General features: G+C 33.3%; 2 protein-coding genes across 2 annotated transcripts; one reads left to right on the forward strand and one right to left on the reverse strand.

Moving 5' to 3' along the window:
• Window positions 1-578: 578 nt before the first annotated feature.
• Window positions 579-3,893, reverse strand: LOC120348318 (cysteine-rich protein 1-like). The gene is made up of 4 exons (XM_039418435.2): window positions 3,736-3,893; window positions 3,199-3,293; window positions 1,060-1,117; window positions 579-931 (listed from the first exon to the last, which is right to left on the reverse strand). The coding sequence occupies exons 1-4, from the start codon at window positions 3,773-3,775 to the stop codon at window positions 897-899; spliced, it is 228 nt and encodes a 75-aa protein (XP_039274369.1). The 5' UTR covers window positions 3,776-3,893; the 3' UTR covers window positions 579-896.
• Window positions 3,894-8,741: 4,848 nt separating this feature from the next.
• LOC120347139 (uncharacterized) lies at window positions 8,742-20,520 on the forward strand. Its single transcript, XM_039417006.2, has 15 exons — window positions 8,742-8,892; window positions 9,196-9,326; window positions 10,326-10,451; window positions 10,784-10,913; window positions 12,500-12,666; window positions 12,809-12,911; window positions 13,668-13,806; window positions 14,670-14,726; window positions 15,092-15,199; window positions 15,992-16,134; window positions 16,594-16,692; window positions 17,092-17,235; window positions 18,241-18,353; window positions 18,853-18,987; window positions 19,157-20,520. The coding sequence occupies exons 1-15, from the start codon at window positions 8,814-8,816 to the stop codon at window positions 19,292-19,294; spliced, it is 1,812 nt and encodes a 603-aa protein (XP_039272940.2). The 5' UTR covers window positions 8,742-8,813; the 3' UTR covers window positions 19,295-20,520.
• Window positions 20,521-21,759: the final 1,239 nt, after the last annotated feature.

Raw genomic sequence — 21,759 nt, forward strand, 5'->3', positions numbered from 1 at the left:
CTGATTGATTGATTATCATATTATACAAAATGTTAAGTATAGGAGAGTAATTACTAATTTTTCTAAAATATTAGAAGCATTTTTTTGCAAACTGTTTAGGCTGGTTGCAAAACATCACCGCAACAAATTATATTCTCAGGCCATAACATTAATATTTAGTTATCATATTTAGTTATTATACCTGTTGGAATATATTCCCAACCAAATAAATAAAAAGCCAGTTAACAATTTAGACTACCCAATCACACTCAATTCAACTTCGCTAGTTGCTTCAGCTAGCCGTGACACTAGTCAATTCAGTGACATTAAGGATGTAACAAGATGTCGAAAGATTTTCTGTTATTTATATGACGAAACAACATCAAATGCGAGTTTTCGATTATACTTCAGCAAAGGCGACGCGGGCCACAGACAATGACGCTGCGGGCCACATTTTTGTAATTTGTTAGTACGGGATTTGAACTTAAATATCTTTCATCTTTCAAATAGTTTCAATGTGGTACACAACTTTTAAGCAAATAATAACAAGATAACCTCTAATCAGCACCCAAACGTATATGTGTAATCAGAAATCGAAATATATATGTTTCGTTTTATTCTACTACTGATCTGTTGTGAAAAAATGGTTCACAAACAGTACAAAAAAATAATATCCACTCGGTAAAAATAGATCGTATAAATGAAAGTTGACTGTTGTTCAGAATTTTGCTTACTAATGTGGGAAAACACTAGTTAGTTCTAATATGAGATGAAAGCCACGAACCTAAATTTAAACAAAATATCACAATAAACTGAGAACGAAAAACGATCAATTTGCAAAATTTTTCTCTGATAGAGGAACAATAACAATAAAAATTTATTACACATTCAACCTGTCTATCTCTTCAAATTTATTACTAATATTTGTGCTTTTGTCCTCCTCTTCCGCAACCTAAAAATAAATGATATAGAAACGTTTAATTGAGATGGTAGGCACTTTGCACTAAACGAGTAACTATATGCAAGCATGCATTTATGTTAGATAAACTAAATTTCAAAGTGTGAAATACTGTATGTTACCGTCAGGTCCAAATAAAGCATTGTAACATGGCTGATTGCAGTATGGCATTCCATCATGCTGAAAAAAAAAGAAATTCTGGGTTATCAATTGAATGCAGTCGTGAAATCAATACCTTCTCGGACCTTTTTTCCAGATAAATAATGCATTTGTAGTTTACGAACCATTTCTCGTTCACAAGTTGGTAATAAAATTGTAACTTCCAATCTCACGGGGCGAGGTATTGTGAGAAGAAAGAATCACATATGTTTATATATTGCACCGACTAGAACACTGAAAACATTATTGCAACACCCTGGTGGATCATGGATTAATAAAGATTGTACAAATTTGTGGGTATTGTGGGTATTTTTATAACAGTATCAAACTTTGTAACCGCTAGCAGCTGTGCTGATGACTAAGGACAAATTTGGAGTTGCAAAGCCGCAGACAAGAGAATTTGAATCCACTTAAACAGTTTCTAGTCTGGGCGACTACAACATGCATACGAATTATAATCTTATAATCTGTTCATCTGTTGAAATGATAATTATAAATGATATTTCCTCATAATTACATTATGATTATATTTATGTATGAAATATTATTCTACACGAAGTGGACCTATACATCGTTTTGATATTATGTTGTTGTTAGTATTATTTTTTATGTTGATGTTACGGAAAAATCGCTTCTCTTTTTATTTACTAGATCAACTGCTTCGAAATTTTCTGTGGTCCAAGAATGTATTTGGCGATAGAAGGCTATTACTTTCATTTATTTCAAATATTTCTGTGGTCTCTATGGAATTCGTTTGTGTGTGCGATGAAGTCATCAGAATTTAACAACTTTTGCAATCTGTTATCACCTCGCTCATTATCCTTTGGGAATATTGTTGAACGAACTTTCGCTGCGTAAGAGCTAAACACTGTTGTTATTGGCCTATTTTGGGGCTTGTCTTGGGCGTGGCTCATCTTTGTGGCGTAAGATTTGTACTATGATGTCACAGCAAGTAATCTCAATCATACACGTTTGTACATACTGTTTTCAAGGGCGAACAAAATATTGATATATTTTCAGCTACTTTGGTTGAATTTCATTAAATCACGTAGATCCATGTGATAAAACATTACTAGGCGTACATTCTGGAGGTTCTGATCGAGACATTGCCACATCCTTCTTAACTTGTTCCAGTATTTTACATTGCAGCTGGCGTGTGAATGACAAGTCATTTACGAAAATAGAATACGCAAATTCCTACGGTGCCAAATGACGACCTCACATGGGGAAGGTTTTACTGCGATATTAAAATTTCACAAATTAGAATATGGTCACAGGATTAATGTATTTTAGGAGCAGCATCTTGGTTCTAAAGCGTTAAACGAATGCGATTTCAAATCCCAAATGTTAAAAAACATGAAAAAGCTGTTGCGGGTCAATCATTTGCACTTGCGTATGCACTTGCATGCCATTTGGCTCAGTGATGAATATAACAAGTTTCAACATAAAGGCAAATAGAATAATTCATTTTTCTAAATTTAAATTAACTTGTCAAAAATAGAAAACAATTTGCAGCCAATTACAAACTATACCGAAATGGATGGATTCAAACAAAATGAGAATGCAAAAATACAGCGCTCTACATTATATCAAATCACGTTTTGTTTGTTTTTGATATGCTGTTTTTAACACAATGTTTGATTGCTGATTTCCAACTGAGCTATCCAATTTCAACCCACACCATGGAAGCCTCAACAGACATGAACTATAAATTACATGAAACATATATGAGAGATTTATCTGCAATATATCCGGAGTGCTTGAATTGTAAATATGTAGTCAATGTAATATGAGATTGTGTTGTAATCATTTGTTTCACATAAGCAAGCTTACGGATTTCATGTATACACTTGTATATGATCGAAAAACTTCTCCAATACAGTGGTATCTGTCTGTGAATAGTGAAGTTGAGAGGCGGTTCATTTAAACGAAAGAGAACTATAATACTAGGAAAGCGCCTTTAAGTCGCAATAATTTAGATCAATTCGTATTGGTAATAAAATGTAACTCGTAAAAATGTCTTGACTACAAATTTTCTTATTCCAGAAAAGCTTCAACTTAATACGCGAATAAGTAACAATATTAAAAACCCCTGAACTCACCGCTGAAAATGAGCCGGGTTGAAGCCCCTTTTTGCATTTCTCACATTTCAGGCAAGCCTTATGCCAGTCTGCTCCTGCTGCTGGTATCTTCTCCGCTGTTTAAAAAAGAGATTAATTATCATAAAATAATTCATTTCTTCTATTTAATGGCCAATTATTACCGCATAAAAAGCTACGTAATTCTATTTTATTTTGTTTAAATTTTTGAAATGTCTCAAACGACTTTCACTTAAAATTACTATTGGAAATTGGAAATTTGAGTTTTCATCATATATTTCGCTGAAAATTTTATTTTATCACATTCATTTTTGTAATTTTTCAAAAAATATTGGGAAAAGCGAATTGTTCTAATTTCGGGTATTTGTTTGAGATGCTCGAAGACGTATTTCACGCACAAGTACAAAATAAAAATTTAACAGCAAATAACTTTATTTTAGTACTAAATACTCTAAATTCTCAATTTTATTAATAAGGAATAAAATTAAACCCTCTAATTTTTGCATTCTGATTATACACTCAACAAGAAAAATATATTACCATGGTAAACCTCCTTTGTGCACCTTGGACATTTCCCCATTTTCACTGTCTTCGATATTCGGCGGACGTTATAATGACAGATTCCTGAATCAAATGGCGACTTGGGACTTAGAAACAGACAAGAGAGAGGATAACTGCCGTAGAAGAAATGGCATCTTCCATTTCTTTCCACGTATTTAATTACATAACGTAGTGATGTGATTGTGCCGCGTCGGTCTGCTATTAATTGCGCAAGGATCGTTTTGTCGCTATTGTTGGATCAAAAGAATATTTTTTTTGTACCTGCCGAACAAATCGTTTCTAAATTTGAAGTAGCTGAAGGCCTTAAGCGAGTTTTTACTTGCACATATTTTATTGAATTCTATTCGAGTTCTGACTCTCGCTTGTTGTTTAATTTTGCTTATTGTTGAAACTGCGCCATCAAGTGGTAATTAAATTTCGTGGGCTTTGAACATATCTTTTCGAATTTTTTTCGAAATGTAAACAACCGGATGTCCCAAAATAAGCATTGCCTTACATTGCCTTACCTTGCCATTGGAAGTAGTTGGTGTCGATAATCATCTGTGGTAGCAAAATAGTAACAATCAACGCAAGTGCGCCATCGGAACCACAATATCAAAGTATTTTGGTTATTTTAAACATTTATTAGGCGGAAAAAAAGTTAATTTTATATTTCATGTTATTATACTAAGTGATTTGCTTTTTTAGGAAATATTTGATTTCAAAACAGAAAGAGTACGAAATATCCAATAATTTGCGACCGGAATATATTATTTTACAAAGTAGATTCCATATTTATATATTCGTATCAAAGTTTCGAATATCAACTAAATAACCACAAATTCTTTGCGAATTTGATTTGGGTTGGTTTCAGTGATGCTCGAATATGTTTAATTCTCAAATTAATAAGATGGCCCTCCACCCGAATCCATGACTTATTGAATGAAAATAACCCCAATATCGCGTTGACTGGGGCAAGGTCGCGAGGCCTCAAACCTTGAGCGCGAGACAATTTCAAATGTAAATAGACATATTTGACATTTTATTGTGGTGAAGGGCATTCGAATGTACCAGTGTGTTCAAATTGTTGTTGGTAACATGTCAGCCTTTAATTGTGTTTTTGTCTCGTTTGTTGGAAATAAATTTCCTAAGAATCCCAAATCAAATGATGATAAACAGGAAGCGTTCTTGACGCAATTGTGGCCACAAGCCAGCAGTTCATATCCACACAGATGATCTAAAATGGAAAATTTATTATGTCAAATAATGAATTGTTTACCTTAATCTAGCGTGAAGATCAATAGTTAAAAAACTGAGTATAACATTATCTATAAGGGTTGACAAGTAGTTTTGACAGCCTTGTAATCTCGATCCAACATTATTCAAATTACAACTTCGATAAGACAAGCAAATTCAAAGGCAAAAATTTTTTGAGACTCTTGTTTTTAACTTTTTGCAGTCTACGTCATAAAAACCTTTTTGAAGGAATTGAAACCGCAAAATCACGTAACACTAACAATTCATTGGCCATCGACTGTAATGATACAGTAATGATACAGTCGAAGGTCATATTAAACATAAAACTCAAAGCACCATAAAATTTCACCGTTATTTACCGAAATTGTATTAAAATCGGATAACAATTGATTTTGCTGCTGGCAGGGAAAAATTTTATCATGGGAAAAATAAACATTACTGATAGGATAGCTAATGTAAGTGAAATTCGTCAGCATTGAGAAGTTCTTCGAATCGTACTGTATCGCCCATATCATTTGAAAGCCAGGCCAATGATATATTTTATACATCGCGTAACAAGGCTGGGGTGGCTTTATCCAATTAATCCATATTTCACCTGGTTTGATATTTAAGCATAAATAAGTCAAGAGTTTATACAATAGCCAAAGATCTCATGCTAATATTCTCAATTTACTTATTCGAAATTTTGGTTTAGTAATTTGGAGTAATATTAAACGGTTTTTGTACCGGCCGTTTTAATGGTAAATCATCAAATCAAAACTTGCGGATTTTTTATTCTAATATAAATAACCAATAGATTATATGTCTAACATCGAATTAACAAGACTAATAAAGCAGAGTCCAGTTTAAATAAAATCTTAAGTTGATTATTAATTTTTTAATGTTTAAACACAATATTTCATTTCAAACCAATACCAATATTATCCGTTTTTAGCGGGACCGTCTGCCCAATTGAAGCATCGCAGATTAAATATCTCGGATTCAAGCCCTCTCCTAGGGGGCAATAAATTGATAGGCAATGGCAACGAGAAAGATTTAAGACCTTTTCTAATATATAAGGTACTAGTCAGGTTTGAATTAGTCTTGTTTGAAACGGGAGACTTATGAGGCTTTGAATAAAAATACATAGCAAATTAAATTGAATTTCAGAGTATTCGTATTCAAAAATATTTCAGAAAAGAATAGAATTTGGAAATAATTATACACGCCATGTTAGTATATTACATCTATCAATTTGGCAATAACACAAAAATAACCAAAGTACTAAAAATCCATTTGTTAACTCAGATTTCAAATTTGTTCCGTTGTAAGGCTTCCGCAAAAATACGTGCTATGTGTTTGCATGCCTCAGTTATGTGGAATTCGAAATCTCCAACATACTTGGGAACTGGGTGATTCACGTCCTGCAATACAGAATGTTTTAACGCGAACGTGACATTTGTTGAAATATATCAGCAAATATTTTTATATGCAATACTGATAGCATATCAACATAAATAAAATGAGAGCGGCAAGTATTAGGTTTAGTTACGAAATCTCAAGCGAATGTAAATATTTTACATATATAACAATCTAAGATCCGGTGAATATTTGTTATTTTTAGTATTAAACTTTGGGGCAGCACGGTTGACTCATAATATATTTTCGCGAAAATGAATATTTTGACGAAAATATTTCGTATTAGATTTGTCGGATGAAGTTGGGAGAAAGGAGCTTGCTATAGCCAACGATGTTTTCACTTCAGTTTCAAGCTATTTACTCTACCGTTTAGTGCCTGAAACTGGAACTATAGTTTTTCAGAGACGAGACTTCAGAGACCAGAGTTAGGTTACAGAAATAGCTAGATTTTCCATAGTAGCAACCTGGAAATCATGTCGTTTTCGTCAACCGTTCAATACCGTTAACCGTCGGCCTGATTTTTTAATTGTCAAGTTTACAGCAAGTTTTTTAATTTTACCATAGACTAAATTTTTTGAAAACTACCCCCTTTAATGGATAATTGGCTTAGAACTGGAAGCCTCAAAAATGTCATGATAAGCCGGTTTTGCACACTAATTCACAAAGTAAATCCGTTACACAACATTTTTGGGATCAATTTTACCTTCTAAATTCTTGGTGTTCCGTGAGGCGAAATAAAAAGAAATAGGGTTTCCGAGGCAAAACGTTTGAGAAACGCTGCCCTAGCCTAGACCACCGCAGCAAACGGTACGTCATCACTGATTGCATCTGTAAATAAAAGTGAAACCCTATTGACCTACCTATTGTCACTAAACAGGAAATAGGTCTTGACGTAATGAATATTCATATGGCATGAGGTGTCAAAACAATTTTAATAAAACGTAACTGACTAAATTTGTAATAAATTTTTTTTTATAATTTTATTGTAAAAATATAATTTATTTTAAAATATTTAAAATTATAGTTTGTGTGTAATTGAAAATAGTGGTATTGGTGAAAATAGTCTGGAATAAATATGAAGATCTATTATTATTTTTTTTCGGATATACTTTGGACATTTCTAACCAATTTGACACGTTTGTCTTCAACACCATAACAGCTTAACAGTTAGAAATTCAATTTGAATTTTAGTGCCTCATTGCAGGGCGCAATATGTGTCTACAAAACACATTATGCTTCATATAAGTGTGTTCATCCGTTTTCAATAAATATGTGGTAGTCAAGTTGAAATATTATTGGGGGTAGTTGAAACACGATCAAGATTACCAATCTCTAATGGTCGTTTTGAAATGGGGCGTCTTTATCGGCTAGGGCGTGAAGTTGAAATAATCTGAGACTTAAATCAAGTTTGGTTACTGCTGTTCAAGTTTGACCTCCTTTCCAAGAGATATTTTAATTCAAAAAATAGGTTGAGACGAAACTATGGGAAAATTTCACAGTTTGAACCCTTCCTAAAACACAAAAATAAATCACGAATCTGATTGAAATTTGTTGAACACCAAAATAAAAATTACGTTACGAGTAAAACAGAAGCACACGCGACAGAAAATGGTGCGGTACATTTTGTGCTTTAGCGTGTTTTTATGACTCGCCCCCACGTATGTACGATTTGCAAACGTCATCTGAGTAAAGAAGAAAGTGTTCGCCATCTTTGGAGTAGTGTACAATGAGGATGATTCACATTTGTGTATTCTCAGCATCTGGCGAGCGATGCAAATTTAAACCTGGCTTATTTACATATCAAATGAGAATGCATTGATACGCAGGAGATCAAGCCAGTTCTAGAAAATGTAACAACGTATCTACAACTGTTTTTTATAATGTTATGTTGGTTTACCAAGGAAATGAACGTAACGAATTGATATTCAATTTCTCCAAACTATGGAATCGCTTTCATTTCACGCGTATACTGCTTTCACGTACATGCGATACAGCGTTATACTCCAATGAACATTTGTGGGCAGATAAGCGTCTTCTTGTGCGTTTGTTTTAGAATTTTAGGAAATAATCCTTACCTAAATATTGATTCTTATTTACCATTATGTAATATGCAGCGTTGGTAAAATAATAACATTGAATTAGACCGCTATGATCGACGAACCAAAACCACATTTCTTTGAATTACGGCAATTCTTGCGATTGGGTAAATTCTTCGAATTTTTGAGGCCATTGTAACATCGGTACGGCGTAATAAGACCCATTTTTTCGTTGTTAGAATCTTGTATATAAATTTAGGCGAAACTATTCTACGTTGGATAAATAGAGAATTGAATAATTGAATTCAGTTTGACTGTATCTTTCAGCAGGTGTATATATATAAGACTACATATATATTATTAGGAAGAAGAATTTCTGATTGTGCAATGGCGATGACTTCTGTCTCATTGAATATATTGTTTGGACTTATTTGTGGATGTATTGTAGGTTCACAAGAAGTAGATGGTAAGGGAAATTATGTATGTTTATTGCTAATTTTAGAGGTATGGAAATGTGTTTATAGATAAAGATGGTTTCATATGTTCACGCTTGCTTGCGCATTAAACAATGTCATTAACAGAAAATATGTGATCTGCAGTGCCAAATTTAGAATTAGTTTTCGACACTACTCATTTGGCAAGACAGATTTATAATATTTGCTTGAACGGTCACTGAAGCCTGGTCTGTATTTTGAAAGTACATATAATCTAATATATATATATATATATATATTCTAACGTTACCATCAACCACGTTACGATTTTCCAGTGGTGGGACTATGGAAAGATTTCCCGGTTGGAATTCCATGTGAAGAAGCCGTCAAAAGTTTGGATCCGCGGCATCCATTTGATCCAGATCCACCGACAGATCGCCCAGGCGATGACAATGAAAATATTACAGTACGAATTTTTCATCAATGTTATCTTTTATTCGAATTTCAAGTTATATTTTAATCCTGTTGGTTCAACTAAATATTATTCTAATTTTAAAATTAATAATAGTGAAATTCTCGACAATTGAAAATGAGATCAATAGACTCCAATCATTCAGTTTCTATCCAACACGGAAACAATATAAAGTTTCATCAACAAACTATTTTCAGCAGTTCTCATTGATAATGTTGGTACCAGAGTATTTCCTCTGCAGTATTGTGCTAATTATTGTCAGAATCAGTCTTGTTTTCCGGACATCTATGGAAAGTTCAGCTTGTTAAGATATTCTCCCATACTTCCGATAACAGAAATAAACACATTGTTTATCAACAATCACAAAACACTGAAGTCTGTGATATTTTTGCGCGGAAACTTCATATGAAACGTTGGTATTATGCCAATATCACATCGGGGTTACCAGTCTGATTCTGACGTGGCAATAGCTAGCCAAGTTATTGTTTCAACGCATGAACGTAAATAGCAACTTCATATCTATTAACCAGCACGCCAAGAGTGGAATGCTAATCTTATCTATGATTCGGAATTACCAGAGACAGGTTAATCAGAAAGAGGCCTGATCTAGTATTTATGTACCATCTTAACGCCATAACGCGACTGGCCATGACGAAAATTTATTCAGCAGATACTTTCTGGGTAATATTGACAGAATGTGAAAAACTTCAGACCAAACTTGCACGCGAAAACTTCAAGCTCACCTGTTTTTAAGAATATTTTGACGACAGTTAGCATTTATTTATTATTGAAAGTTTTTTGCTTATCGTCACTAATCTGCCCGACAAACAATTAACTTAATGCAAACGCATGCATTAGAAACCACATTCTCTATAAAGCCTAATGTTACAATCTCATGTGTTTATGCCACTTTTAATTTTCCGCTCAGGAATTGTTTAGGTGCTATATGGCCCATTGATAATTTGAAATAAATATTTTATATTATTCTTTCAGTGCACCATCACTAGAAATGGTAATGTTGAATTCAACAAAACCATAATTTGGGGTGACAGACGTAAAGAAGGATACTTTGGTGATGCGGACGAAAAATGGAACAATGCTAATATTTCCGTTAAAATTGTATGTATTAAAATTTTGAAAATTTGAGAAAAAAATTTAAAATTTTTTTATTTTGGTTAGTTGACGCAATCTGATGAATAATTTAATTTTATTTAATTGTATTCGGGATAGAAACAAGCTACCATTGACGAAGACAATTAATAAATGAATAATTATATCATAGTATTTATGCAATTATTTATAACAAAACAGCGGTTCAGTTTGGTGTTTATTTACTCAAAGAAATATAAGAGATATGAATCCTAATTCCGTGCATTATTGGCTGGCGCTGTGGCTGTTATTAGCAGACTCGCCGACAATTGTTATCTATCAATTGACCATATCTTTTTCAGTTTTGGGCCGGCGACCCATTTGAATATATTTTTCAAACCGAATTGGAAACTATTCCAGAAATGAATTGCTCACGTACATTACTTGATAGTACCAAAGACCGAGAAGAAGAGATCACTTTAAGTTGCTACGGTATATACTATAAAGTTTTTTTTTTACTTTCATTGTTACTTCTGTTCATACAGTATATTTTAATACTTTTTGCCTATTATGAATATTGCTTATTATCAACTGACTGGAATAGATCACTTGAGGTAACCGGATACGATATTATTCAATTTTTTGAATATAACTAAATTATTATTGGCTATTAAAACTGGTCTGTTTGATTGTTACCCTCTCGAAAATATAAAGAGAAATCTTTCCAATATCATCTCCTTTACACTCAGTTGAATATTGTAATTTTCCATAGTGAAATAGATGCACCACATGCCTAGCAAAATGTACTAGCACTACGAACAGTATCGATTTAGGACTACCAACCGTCCCGGAATGGCCGGGACAGTCCCAGAATTGACGTGTGGCGTCCCGTTTCCCGGGCTGGGCTACGATTGTCCTGGAATTTACTGACAACTAAGGCGTTGTAAAATAAAAGGCCATGTAAGCGTGTCGACTTCGTTTAAAACTGGAAACGGATGTAATTCACGCGAATATTTATTTTTCAAATAAAAACGATTACAAAATATAATTTGTATAAGGTAGTTTTGAAACGTTTCTGTAGCTGTAAGCTGGTAAAAGGCAAGTAAGGGCGAGGACAGGATTGGATTTTATTAGTTTGTATAAACTCAAATTGATCTTCAGTACTTATTAATATCTTTCATATGAAAAAGTGGCAAAATGTTTAGATTTCCCTTAAGACCACAAAGAGAAAGGGGGGTGGGGGGGGGGGGGGGCAAACTTAGAAAAGCTAGCACAAGGGGGCCTTTTCAATGTTCGAATATTAATTTTTTAAATTAGTACAGTAAGTTAGACAGAGCTTTAAAACACTTAATCCAGTGAAAGTTGAAAAAAATTTAGTCGTTAAAGTTACGGTGTGTAACAATATTTTGTGTTTTTAGTTTATAATGCACTGCTAGTGTAAGGCTTTTTGGTGAACAGGTTTTGAATATTCATTTAGTTTTCAGGCTTGCATAGCCTTCTATTTTAGGACGCCATGCTGACAGCTCTCTGACTTAGCAAGAGTACTTTGATTATTATATTTTCGTAAGGATTGCAAATTTTAACAAACTTGTGACAGGAAATTAAAATCAAAATTCACTTGTGGAAACTAACAAAGATGTTCTTATAGCGGCAAAATCACAAGAAAAATACTAATTTAAATACCTGGAAGACCTCATTATTTTTTGTGTCTTTTGTTTAAGTGATTAAATAAGCTTGGCACAAATTGTACATTTTTCCTGTTTTTTACATTGCATTTGCATTTATGCCTCAAAGAGTCAATATTTCACAAGTTTCTTTGATTATGATAAAATTATTTACAACGCGCATATTTATTGACGTGCAGCGCACACTGTTGCTCTGACTTCTTTTATGTTTCACAAACTTCTGTTGCATCAATTTTAAAATTCTAGACATTGAGGTGTCCCGGAATGGTTTAACACAAAGTTGGCAACCCTATATTGATTTTGAAATATAAGACAAATTGAAGTTAAAACTTATGAAAGCGAATGAAGATCTTTATTTTGAGAGAAACTAATGTAATTGCTTGTTCATTTCAGCTGCGAAAGTAAGTCAAAACAATAAAATGAAAATGTCTGAAGAGCAATACAATGTAATTACGACAACATGGTACAAGGACTGTGAAATAATTTCTGAAAATAACGAACACTTTAACCAAGAGGATGGGAACTATAACTATAATGAAATAAAATTCAAATCACTAAAGGTGAGATAATTAAATATATAAACGTATGTTAAAAGGCATGACATTTCTAGATGAAATAAATCGAAATAAATAACTCGAAGTTAAAGTTGAAATTGGAAAGAAAGTTTGGAATAGCATGGACTAAAATGATTTCTTCTTATAGATTCCAAAACCGTCATACAACACTACACCGGGATTATATCACTGTGTTCTGGATTACAAAGGAAATGAGCTGACGTCAATATCGTATAAAGTCTGTATACGAGGTAAGAAAATATTTGAATATTTAACGGTGTGCAAAATTTCATAACAATGTATGTTGATATTTGCATTTTCTTCCGATTGAATAAACAAGACGATCTCCGAGGTTGGTAATTGAAATATTGGCAGCAGCGTGGACACTTTTTTACCTTGATGATATTTCAGGCGCAAGTTTTCGTGGATTTCCAGCAATTTGTAGGTTTTTAGTTTTCCAAAATTTGGGTACAAATAAAATGACTGTGTGATTATTTTTTTTTGTAGGAGTTTCAACTCAGTTGCCCTGATCAGACATTAGTCCAGATGAAAATATAAAATAAAAAGCCCTCAAAAAAAAAACTATTTTTCTGGGTCAAGAATAGAAAAAATATCCAGTGATACAGTATATTGATATCGTATTCAGGTACTAATTGCGTTGACCATGCAAACCCAGAGGTCTCTGGTTTAAAAATCCCTTTAACTAATTTTTGTTTATTTTCTCATTGTATGCGCAACATTCTTAAAACAGCACTCTGCCTGAAAAAGCAACATTCTAACGTACTTGTTGAAATAACCTGAAGATGGCATATTCAAAAATTTGAATGAACACACTCTCTATGTCAACAAGGAAGCATTGCAAAAATATTCTGCCAAAACTGCTGTCTACACGACATAGCTATTTTTAATTCGCTAAATTTAAAACCATTATGTCTCTGGTACTTCAGCAAATCAAAAACTAGAGAATAATAATAGCGTTCTAGAAAAAATGATTTTTGTTTTATTAGAAAAATTCGAGTATGCAAACAATCCTACAATAGTTGCATCAGAAGATGAATATATTGTGGAGCCTGGAAAAAGTTTAGACGTTCATTGCAAAGGAAATATTGGGGGAAATAATGATCAAACCACTGTAATCTGGTTGAGGTAGAAAATCTTAGATAATGTCGGACAAGAGTCTGTAAATAGTCAAGAAACTCAAGTTTCATGATGAATCAGTTAAATAAACGATTGAGTTCAAATTAATATACAAACTTCTTTTCGAAATAACTTTATTTTAACTTATTAAAATATAGTTTACCGATATATATATCTTTTGCTGTTGGCAATCCCATCCCATGGGAAATGATGGTTAAACATTCCGTTATGGACTTCGTGTTCATATATTCGAGCATAGCTCTTTTGTTAGATATAAAGAGCAAAATATATCCAGCATTAAAAATATACTTCATGAAGGTTGATGGACACATGTATAATAGTTATGAATATAAAGGTAACAAAGTCCGTAAATTTTGTTGTTTTGCATGTTTCTTTGTACATGTAGTCCTATTTAGTAGATGCTAAACCTAAATTTAACAATTTTTATTGCATTTTATTCCAATGGGAATCCAATGGGATGGGATGGGACGGGCATAGTTGCTATGCGGTGATATGGGAATAGGACAGAAAAATATTTTCCATGGACAAGCTTGGCTATACTTGTGCCTGCTTCATCCGCAGGTTGGAAACCACCAACTTGAATTCCATCCATTCCTTTATGTTATGTTAACATAAATGTGATGCAAAAATTGCAATGAAATTTTTTAATAAATATTTTATAACTATGGCTCAAATATATAACTTGGTTAGGATTGCTGAAGATCGCCAAAACACAGCTGTGGATTTTTTTACCATGTTGCATTGCTTGCCTACTGTAGCTGATATGTCAAAATTTTACATTCAACCGTTTTACATTCTATATTACCTAATATTTTATTAATTAAAATTGTTCCAATATTTTTTTCATCTAGGAACAACACTGAAATATGCCGCTCAAGGGTAAATGAAAAGAGCGACAACTGCTCATCGTAAGTATTCACGGATATGCGTACTATATGACTAAGGAGGAAGTTCCCTTTCGATGAACATGGGCAAATAATTATGCTTTCGGAGTCGACTTGTGATATCGACAACGGGAAAGAGTTCGCATATCTATTTATTCGATTTTCTCATTACCGTTAACGTTTTTGCCGGAACACAAAATCTTCTGATGAGCTGTTAAAATAAAAACCATATGGCTTGAAACAGTAGATTGTTATATGTGGTAAAAAACGACTTTTCGGCAATCGAATCTCAGAATCTGAGCCTTACCGTACAACACAACAAAAATTAAAGCAAATGTTTTTGCTGTTTTCTGAGTATCTTACAAATACGCGAAATACGTCCTTTACAGAGAACGTCACATAAACGAAGCTTCTTGTGAAACGCTAACAGAAGCTGAGGCAATTGAGGCTCAAAAAAGGCGGCTTGCTGACAATTTTACTGCGACCTATACATTCAGGTGGGTTGGTTTTTGCGTTTGAATTGACAAAAGAAACTGCCAAAATCAAGCAACGCTATTTAACCATCTATCTCTTTATTTTGCCAGGGCTACATCCATAAAAAATACTGCAAAGGGTCGCATTGGAATTTTTTTTTTAAATACCAAGATAGTCATATATAATATAGTGTCGAAATTAATTGTGGCAGACATTATGGAACCGGAGATGAAAAAAACCTTAATAATATTTTACCAAATTAATGGTTGGAATACAAAAAATAGACACAAAATAATACACAAAATAAAAAAATAGGATGAATTTTCCTGAGGCAAAGGATCGGCCAAACATGCCTATTAATTACTTGAAATTTCAAATTATTTTTTTTTTGCTCAAAATGCTTATTTAATCCGTACGTTGAAGATAGATTCGTCAAACTTACTTGTGACTTGATTTCCTTTCAAGTCGTGGAATGTTTTATCATACACGTCCTTTACCTTATATGTAGGTTAAACCAACAAAAAAGGATAAGATTCTAAATGGAGAGCATAAATATGAAAATGCATTAAACTTGCACTTGTCATAATGCACTAGTGACATTAGCAGCCCCAGCACTAATATTTCAAATTTTGCCGCATTGTCCACAGAGAACGACCCACGCCCGCAAACCCACATATTCTACCAACATATTATGAGAGTAATATGTAAATGAAAGTATTTGGTATTTGTAGATGTAATGAAAACTTGGGCCATTTTTAGGTGGACTACACAAGGACAAAATAGTTATTTCTAAATCTATTGCTTTTTGTTTCCAGTAATGCAGATTTTTCAGATAGCGGCGTCTACACCTGTCTTTTGGCAACTATCGGGGATGACCCAAGAGATAAATTCCGAGTTACTGTTCGCTATGCGGAATCAAGACACAAAACATTGATAATATTTTGGATAATTCTAGGAGGTAAGGGGGGGTTGAAGTTTGACAATTATGTTGATATTACTATTTAGGCAAATGTTCAATGTAAAAAATCAAGCTTCTAGGAGCTGAAGTTTTTAGAATCAGGATTTTCAGCATTCTTTGAAAAAATCATGCAAAGTCAAATATTTCTAGTCAATTTTTGATTATCATGGGGATCGGAAGCTAGATTTGGAATTGAATATTTTCGGACATTGATGTAAAAAGTAGAATTAAATAAAAATAAATCTGTCAATTAGGAAGTCGGAGCTGGAGTCACGCCTTTTAAAATAAGTAAGTCAGATGGAACCGCCCTCGGTTAAAAAAAATTAATAGTTGATTCGCCTTCTTGACGAGAAACGCAAGTTCTTAATAACAAAGTAACACAAAAATGACTCGGCAAACTACCATTAAAAGTTATATTTCAAAATTTGATCGAATAAATGACATCATTTTTCGTTTCAGCTTGCGGGGTCATTGCAGTTATTTTTGGAATTCTTTATCGGCAATTTTCGACCGAAATACGTTATTTTTGGAAAAAATGCTTTGGAAAGAAAAAGGAAAGTAAGTGATCAATCAATATAAACGTGCAGTGACATCTAATATAGCGTTCCTAAATAAAAATAAAAAATAATCATTGAAATTGGACACGAGAAATTGGAGCAAAATCGAGATAGCCAGTGTCATGAATTTTCTGACAGAGGCTTGGATCATTTCAAGTTAACATTGTAAACCAGGTGGAGAAACAAAACGGGAAAGAACGCTAAGCATAGAATAGTTAATACTATCTCGTATCCGGCAAATGATAGCTCCGAGTCCGAAGTCCGAAGTCCGAAGTAATTATTAAATAAAGGGAAAAACTTATTATTCACAGTATTAACAAAACCATTGCGCTCAACTGTAGGTTGAATTCGAATTTTCCAATTTTTCATATAAATTCTATTTTGCTTTGTTTCAATTCAGCTGACAAGTATTTAGCATATTTGGTCTACATGCCTGATGCATTTGACAACCATAACAATAACGGTCTTGATGTTCTGATGAAGTATTTGAATGAATCAAAAGGGACTTACTATGATCCAAACAAAAGTCACAATGATATTTTTAGTAAGTATAAAACTATTCCATCTAGATCAGGGTAGTTCAGGCCTACGGGCCACATTTGATCAGCGGCTTCATTATCTGTGACCCGCGTCGCATTCGGAGAGTAATCAAAAAATCTCATTTGGTGTTGTTTCGTGATAAAATTAACCAGAAAAGTCTTATTGTTACATCCCTGATATCACTGCATTAGCCGGCGGTATGGCTAGCTGACGCAACTAGCATGTTGAACGACGTGCTCGGCAGTAAATTGTTACCTGGCTTTCTAACTATTTGGTCGAGAATATATGCTAACAGTTTTGGCATCATAGAAAACTAAAAATTGAATGTGGATTCTATTAGCCTATTGACTATGCCCGATAACGGAATATTAATGTTTAGGCCCATCAATATAATTCATGCTTGGTGTTTCCGGTAACCAGCCTAAAGAGTATTACAGTACAGCACAGTGATTTTTGGCCCCCGGACAACCTTAGACCATCCTGACCTAGATGTTGGCATTAAAGATATTTCTTGGTAAACCCACCCCTTTGATTTTCAGACATGACCCTTTCATTTAATAATTTCTACAGCAGGAGTATCAACCAATTTCTGTTATAAACCCTGCAAAGTTTGGCCACTGGAGCAAGGGTCATGTGACATTGGTTTCCTTGCGAACCTCTGAAATTTTGTAAAAAGCCGTCTCTAGTTATGAGCTTCAACTATTTGGCCAATACTTAACCGCTTCAAGGATTTTGTAACATTTTAGCTTATACAACACATCGTATATTAGATCCCGCCAAATATGACTGCGCTATAATGGAAATCTAAAACTGTGAAATCGAGAAATGTTAACATGAAATTTTTTCGCGTTTTCAAAGTTATTCCCATTGGTGATTTTGGAGGCCAAACTAAGTTAACCGATTACCTAACATGTGCAGGCCACAATTTCTTCAGATCACATTACAGTACAGTATATATATATAGTGAGTAAGTTATGTTTCCGTGATTTTGAAAATTAACACTTTTTAGTGACCATTGGAAACGACTTCAGATCAACTCTGGAAAAATGTATGAAAATGGTGGTAATTGTGACCCCAGAATTAATTCAACAAAACGATATTGAAATATTCAAAACATACGAGGTGAGCATAATGGACTGGTGCCGTTGTCAAAAAACTTTTCGTGCTAATTTTTCGTGCTATTATTTTTGGCGTGAATACAACTTTGTTTGCTTAATTTTTGCCTACTACGTTATATATATGCCTGCTTTGCCCCTACCGCAACCACTCGGGTAAGGTATATATCCTGAAGGGCGCAAAAATTTGCCGCACAAAAGGTCAGCCTCCGTGTTTGTAAGCATCGAGTAAGTGATGAGTTTTACGTATTCAACCCTCTTGTTCGAAATGTATTTGATAGAATAGATATCGTTTTGATTCAATAAAAACCATTTCATTACACCCAGCGTGAGATGATTGGTTTTATTTGGGGTTCATTCAAAATTTTATTCAAACGATTCATTGAATATCGTAAGTTTCATTTTCAAATTCGAAAAAATATCTTTGATTGCTTACTCCAGACTATATGATGTACTAGTTGTAATAGAAGATTACTGTATTGATTATTTTAAATATGACCACTCAGGGACTTCGAGAAAGTGTGAAAAAAGACTTGGGAATAGTTTTTGTGTGCTCTAAAGACATGAAGAAAGAGTTGACTAAAAGAGCTAGGGAAAATGATACCGTCGCCATCACCATAAAAAAATTTATGAAAAAGCAGGTATTATCCATAACATATATTTACACATTACAATAGAAATGGCAGATTCGTAACTGACTTGTAAGGCCTTCATAAAAATTTCAAACGTTAATAAACTTGCATAATTCCTAATAAACGAATCCTTTGCCATCGTCCAACAAAAGTATTTTTATAACAATTATTATTTTAGGGTAACACGAACATAGTGTGGAAGAAAAATAAGACAAGAAGAATGAAACGGGCTTTGTATGTTGCACTTCCAAATGTTGAAACAGTTGAATACAGAGATGATATTGAAGATAAATGCTATGAGAACACAGTTGTGTAGATCCATGTGACATCTTCACCGGAATCATGACAAAACTGAGACTAAATGCAAAACTGAGATTAAACCCCCTCTTTGTTTAGGAATCCATGTATGTAATCAAATATAAAAACGATTTGTGTTGCTTTGAGGTAGGGGATGAATTTAGATTTCTGTTATTACATTGAAAATTGATTCGTTATTACGTCGTTTCTTCATTTTGTATAAAACAGTCAATGAGGAATCTTCAATTATTTTCCAGTGGCACCACAAATTTATTATCATGTCTATAAAAGTTCTATATACTCACTAACAGATACATGGATGTAGATTGTAGAGCCATAATATTTTCGAAAGGCTGTATTTTTTAGATTCGTCGTTGTACTCACACAATTTACTATACTGATCGTGATCGTGAGGCGTTGGTCATGGCTTTTAACAAAATTTACAGAATTTGCTTCTTCGATTGGACTTCTTAGTCTGGTTAAGTTTATGAAAACCACTGAATCTTGTACCGATTGGATATCTTCCTCTTTCTTCATTGTCAGTTTTGGCTGAGAATCTTTCATTTTAGCCATTATTTTTTTTCAAGTTTACGTTAATTTTTTGTGTCTTTCTATTGTCTTGGTGAGTATTACATCGTTTCTCGTGTTGTGTGATTTATGTATATTTAATATTCATGCTTCTAGTTGATGTGATGTTGTCCAGTATCACTATTTCAACAAATTTTACCAGACATAAATTTTGGCGAGTTTATTTTAAAAATGGGATTGTTCACAAAAAAGGTCGATGAAGCTTTAGAAGTCAAACTTCAATTTGATTAGTTGTCCCCAAACTTAAAATATGTACATTATAATGATCATTTTTTATGAAGTTATGCATATTTTTCAAAGTGCCTTTCAGAAAAGTCGACTTTTAATTATTGAACTTCTTCGTGACTTAATTTTAAAATTAACAAAATGACTTGGTACTGATTAAATTTTTATAATGTTAATTAATCGCCTAACTTCACTTATGCATTGTAAAGCAAAATGTCATTTTAACTGTCATTTCATTCCTATTATTTTATCGTATTTTTACGTATATTTTCATACTGTACTTTAATTATACTTTTCTAATCAACACTGTGATTTACATATTCAGAATTCTAGAAAAACTTGTTTAATATCGGAAGTGGTCAGGTTTGAAATTAAAACTAAAAAGCAACAAGTTAACAAGGAGTATATCAACATAGAACTCTCAAGATCTCTACCTTGAGTGATTGATTTGAACATACACGTATTATCTTACATTTGTCTTCCAACGTATATTATAACAAAAATTCTTTATATAAATAATTGCACTTGGAAGTGAGTACACATGTTGTGTAGCTTCTTCAAAAATTAGACGCGTTGTCTACATGACTGCCCAGCCCAACAAGCTCATGACGATTGCCGTCATATATCCATCCGCATTTCCAACTGTTCTGGCAACATATACTAACAACTCATGCGAACATAATAAAGGTGGGTCCGAATTTTTTTCTAATACATTCGTCTATTTGTTCATTTCGAAACCTCCCTCGCTTCGCATAAAACAGTTGTTGTTTCATGTTTAATGGATCGTATGCAAAGGATACTCAAATGAGCTATTTGACTTTTGTACACTTTAAATTGCTTATTATGTGTGCATACGTATCATACCGGATGTATTACAATAATAGTACATAAGAAAAGGGGTTAGTAGTACTATACGAAAATATAAAGTAAAAGTTGATCATCAAGAACAATAAAATTCCTTCTTGGGGATGAAATAAGTTGGGAAACTCTGCTATAATGCATCACCAACATAAGAGCCTAATTACGGTGGCCTCGTGACCTTGCTTTAAACTTTTCAAATGTAAATAGGCATATTTGACATTTTATTGTGGTAAAGGGCATTGGAATCCCAATTCAAATGATGAAAAACAGGAAACGTTCTTGACACAATTGTGGCCACAAGCCAACAGTTCATATCCACATAGATAATCTGAAATGGAAAATATATATGGTAAAATAATACATTACCTATGTGGGTTGACTAGTAGTTTTGACCGCCTTGTGATTCCGATCCAACATTATCCAATTTACAACTTTGATAAGGCGCGGGTTTATTCACGTGATCCATATTTAACCTGGCCTAATGTTTTAACAAAATAATAAAGAGTTCATACAATAGCAAAAGATAAGACAACATGTTATTATTTCAAATTTATTTATTTGAGATTTCCGTTCGGGAATTTGGAGTAATACTACATGAAACAGTTTTCGGTTTTTGTATGGTCGTTTTATTTATAAATCATCAAATCATATCTCGCAGATTTCCTACTTCAATATAAACAACCAGTATATTATAAATCTAACATCAAATTAACAAAGCGGGTGACTTATAAGGAGGCATATCAAAATACATAGCAAATTAAATCTAATTTCAGAGTATATATTCGGAATCAAAAAAAATTCAGAATAAAA

Source organism: Styela clava, chromosome 1 (assembly GCF_964204865.1).
Source record: "Styela clava chromosome 1, kaStyClav1.hap1.2, whole genome shotgun sequence".
Classification (NCBI taxonomy): Eukaryota; Metazoa; Chordata; class Ascidiacea; order Stolidobranchia; family Styelidae; genus Styela; species Styela clava.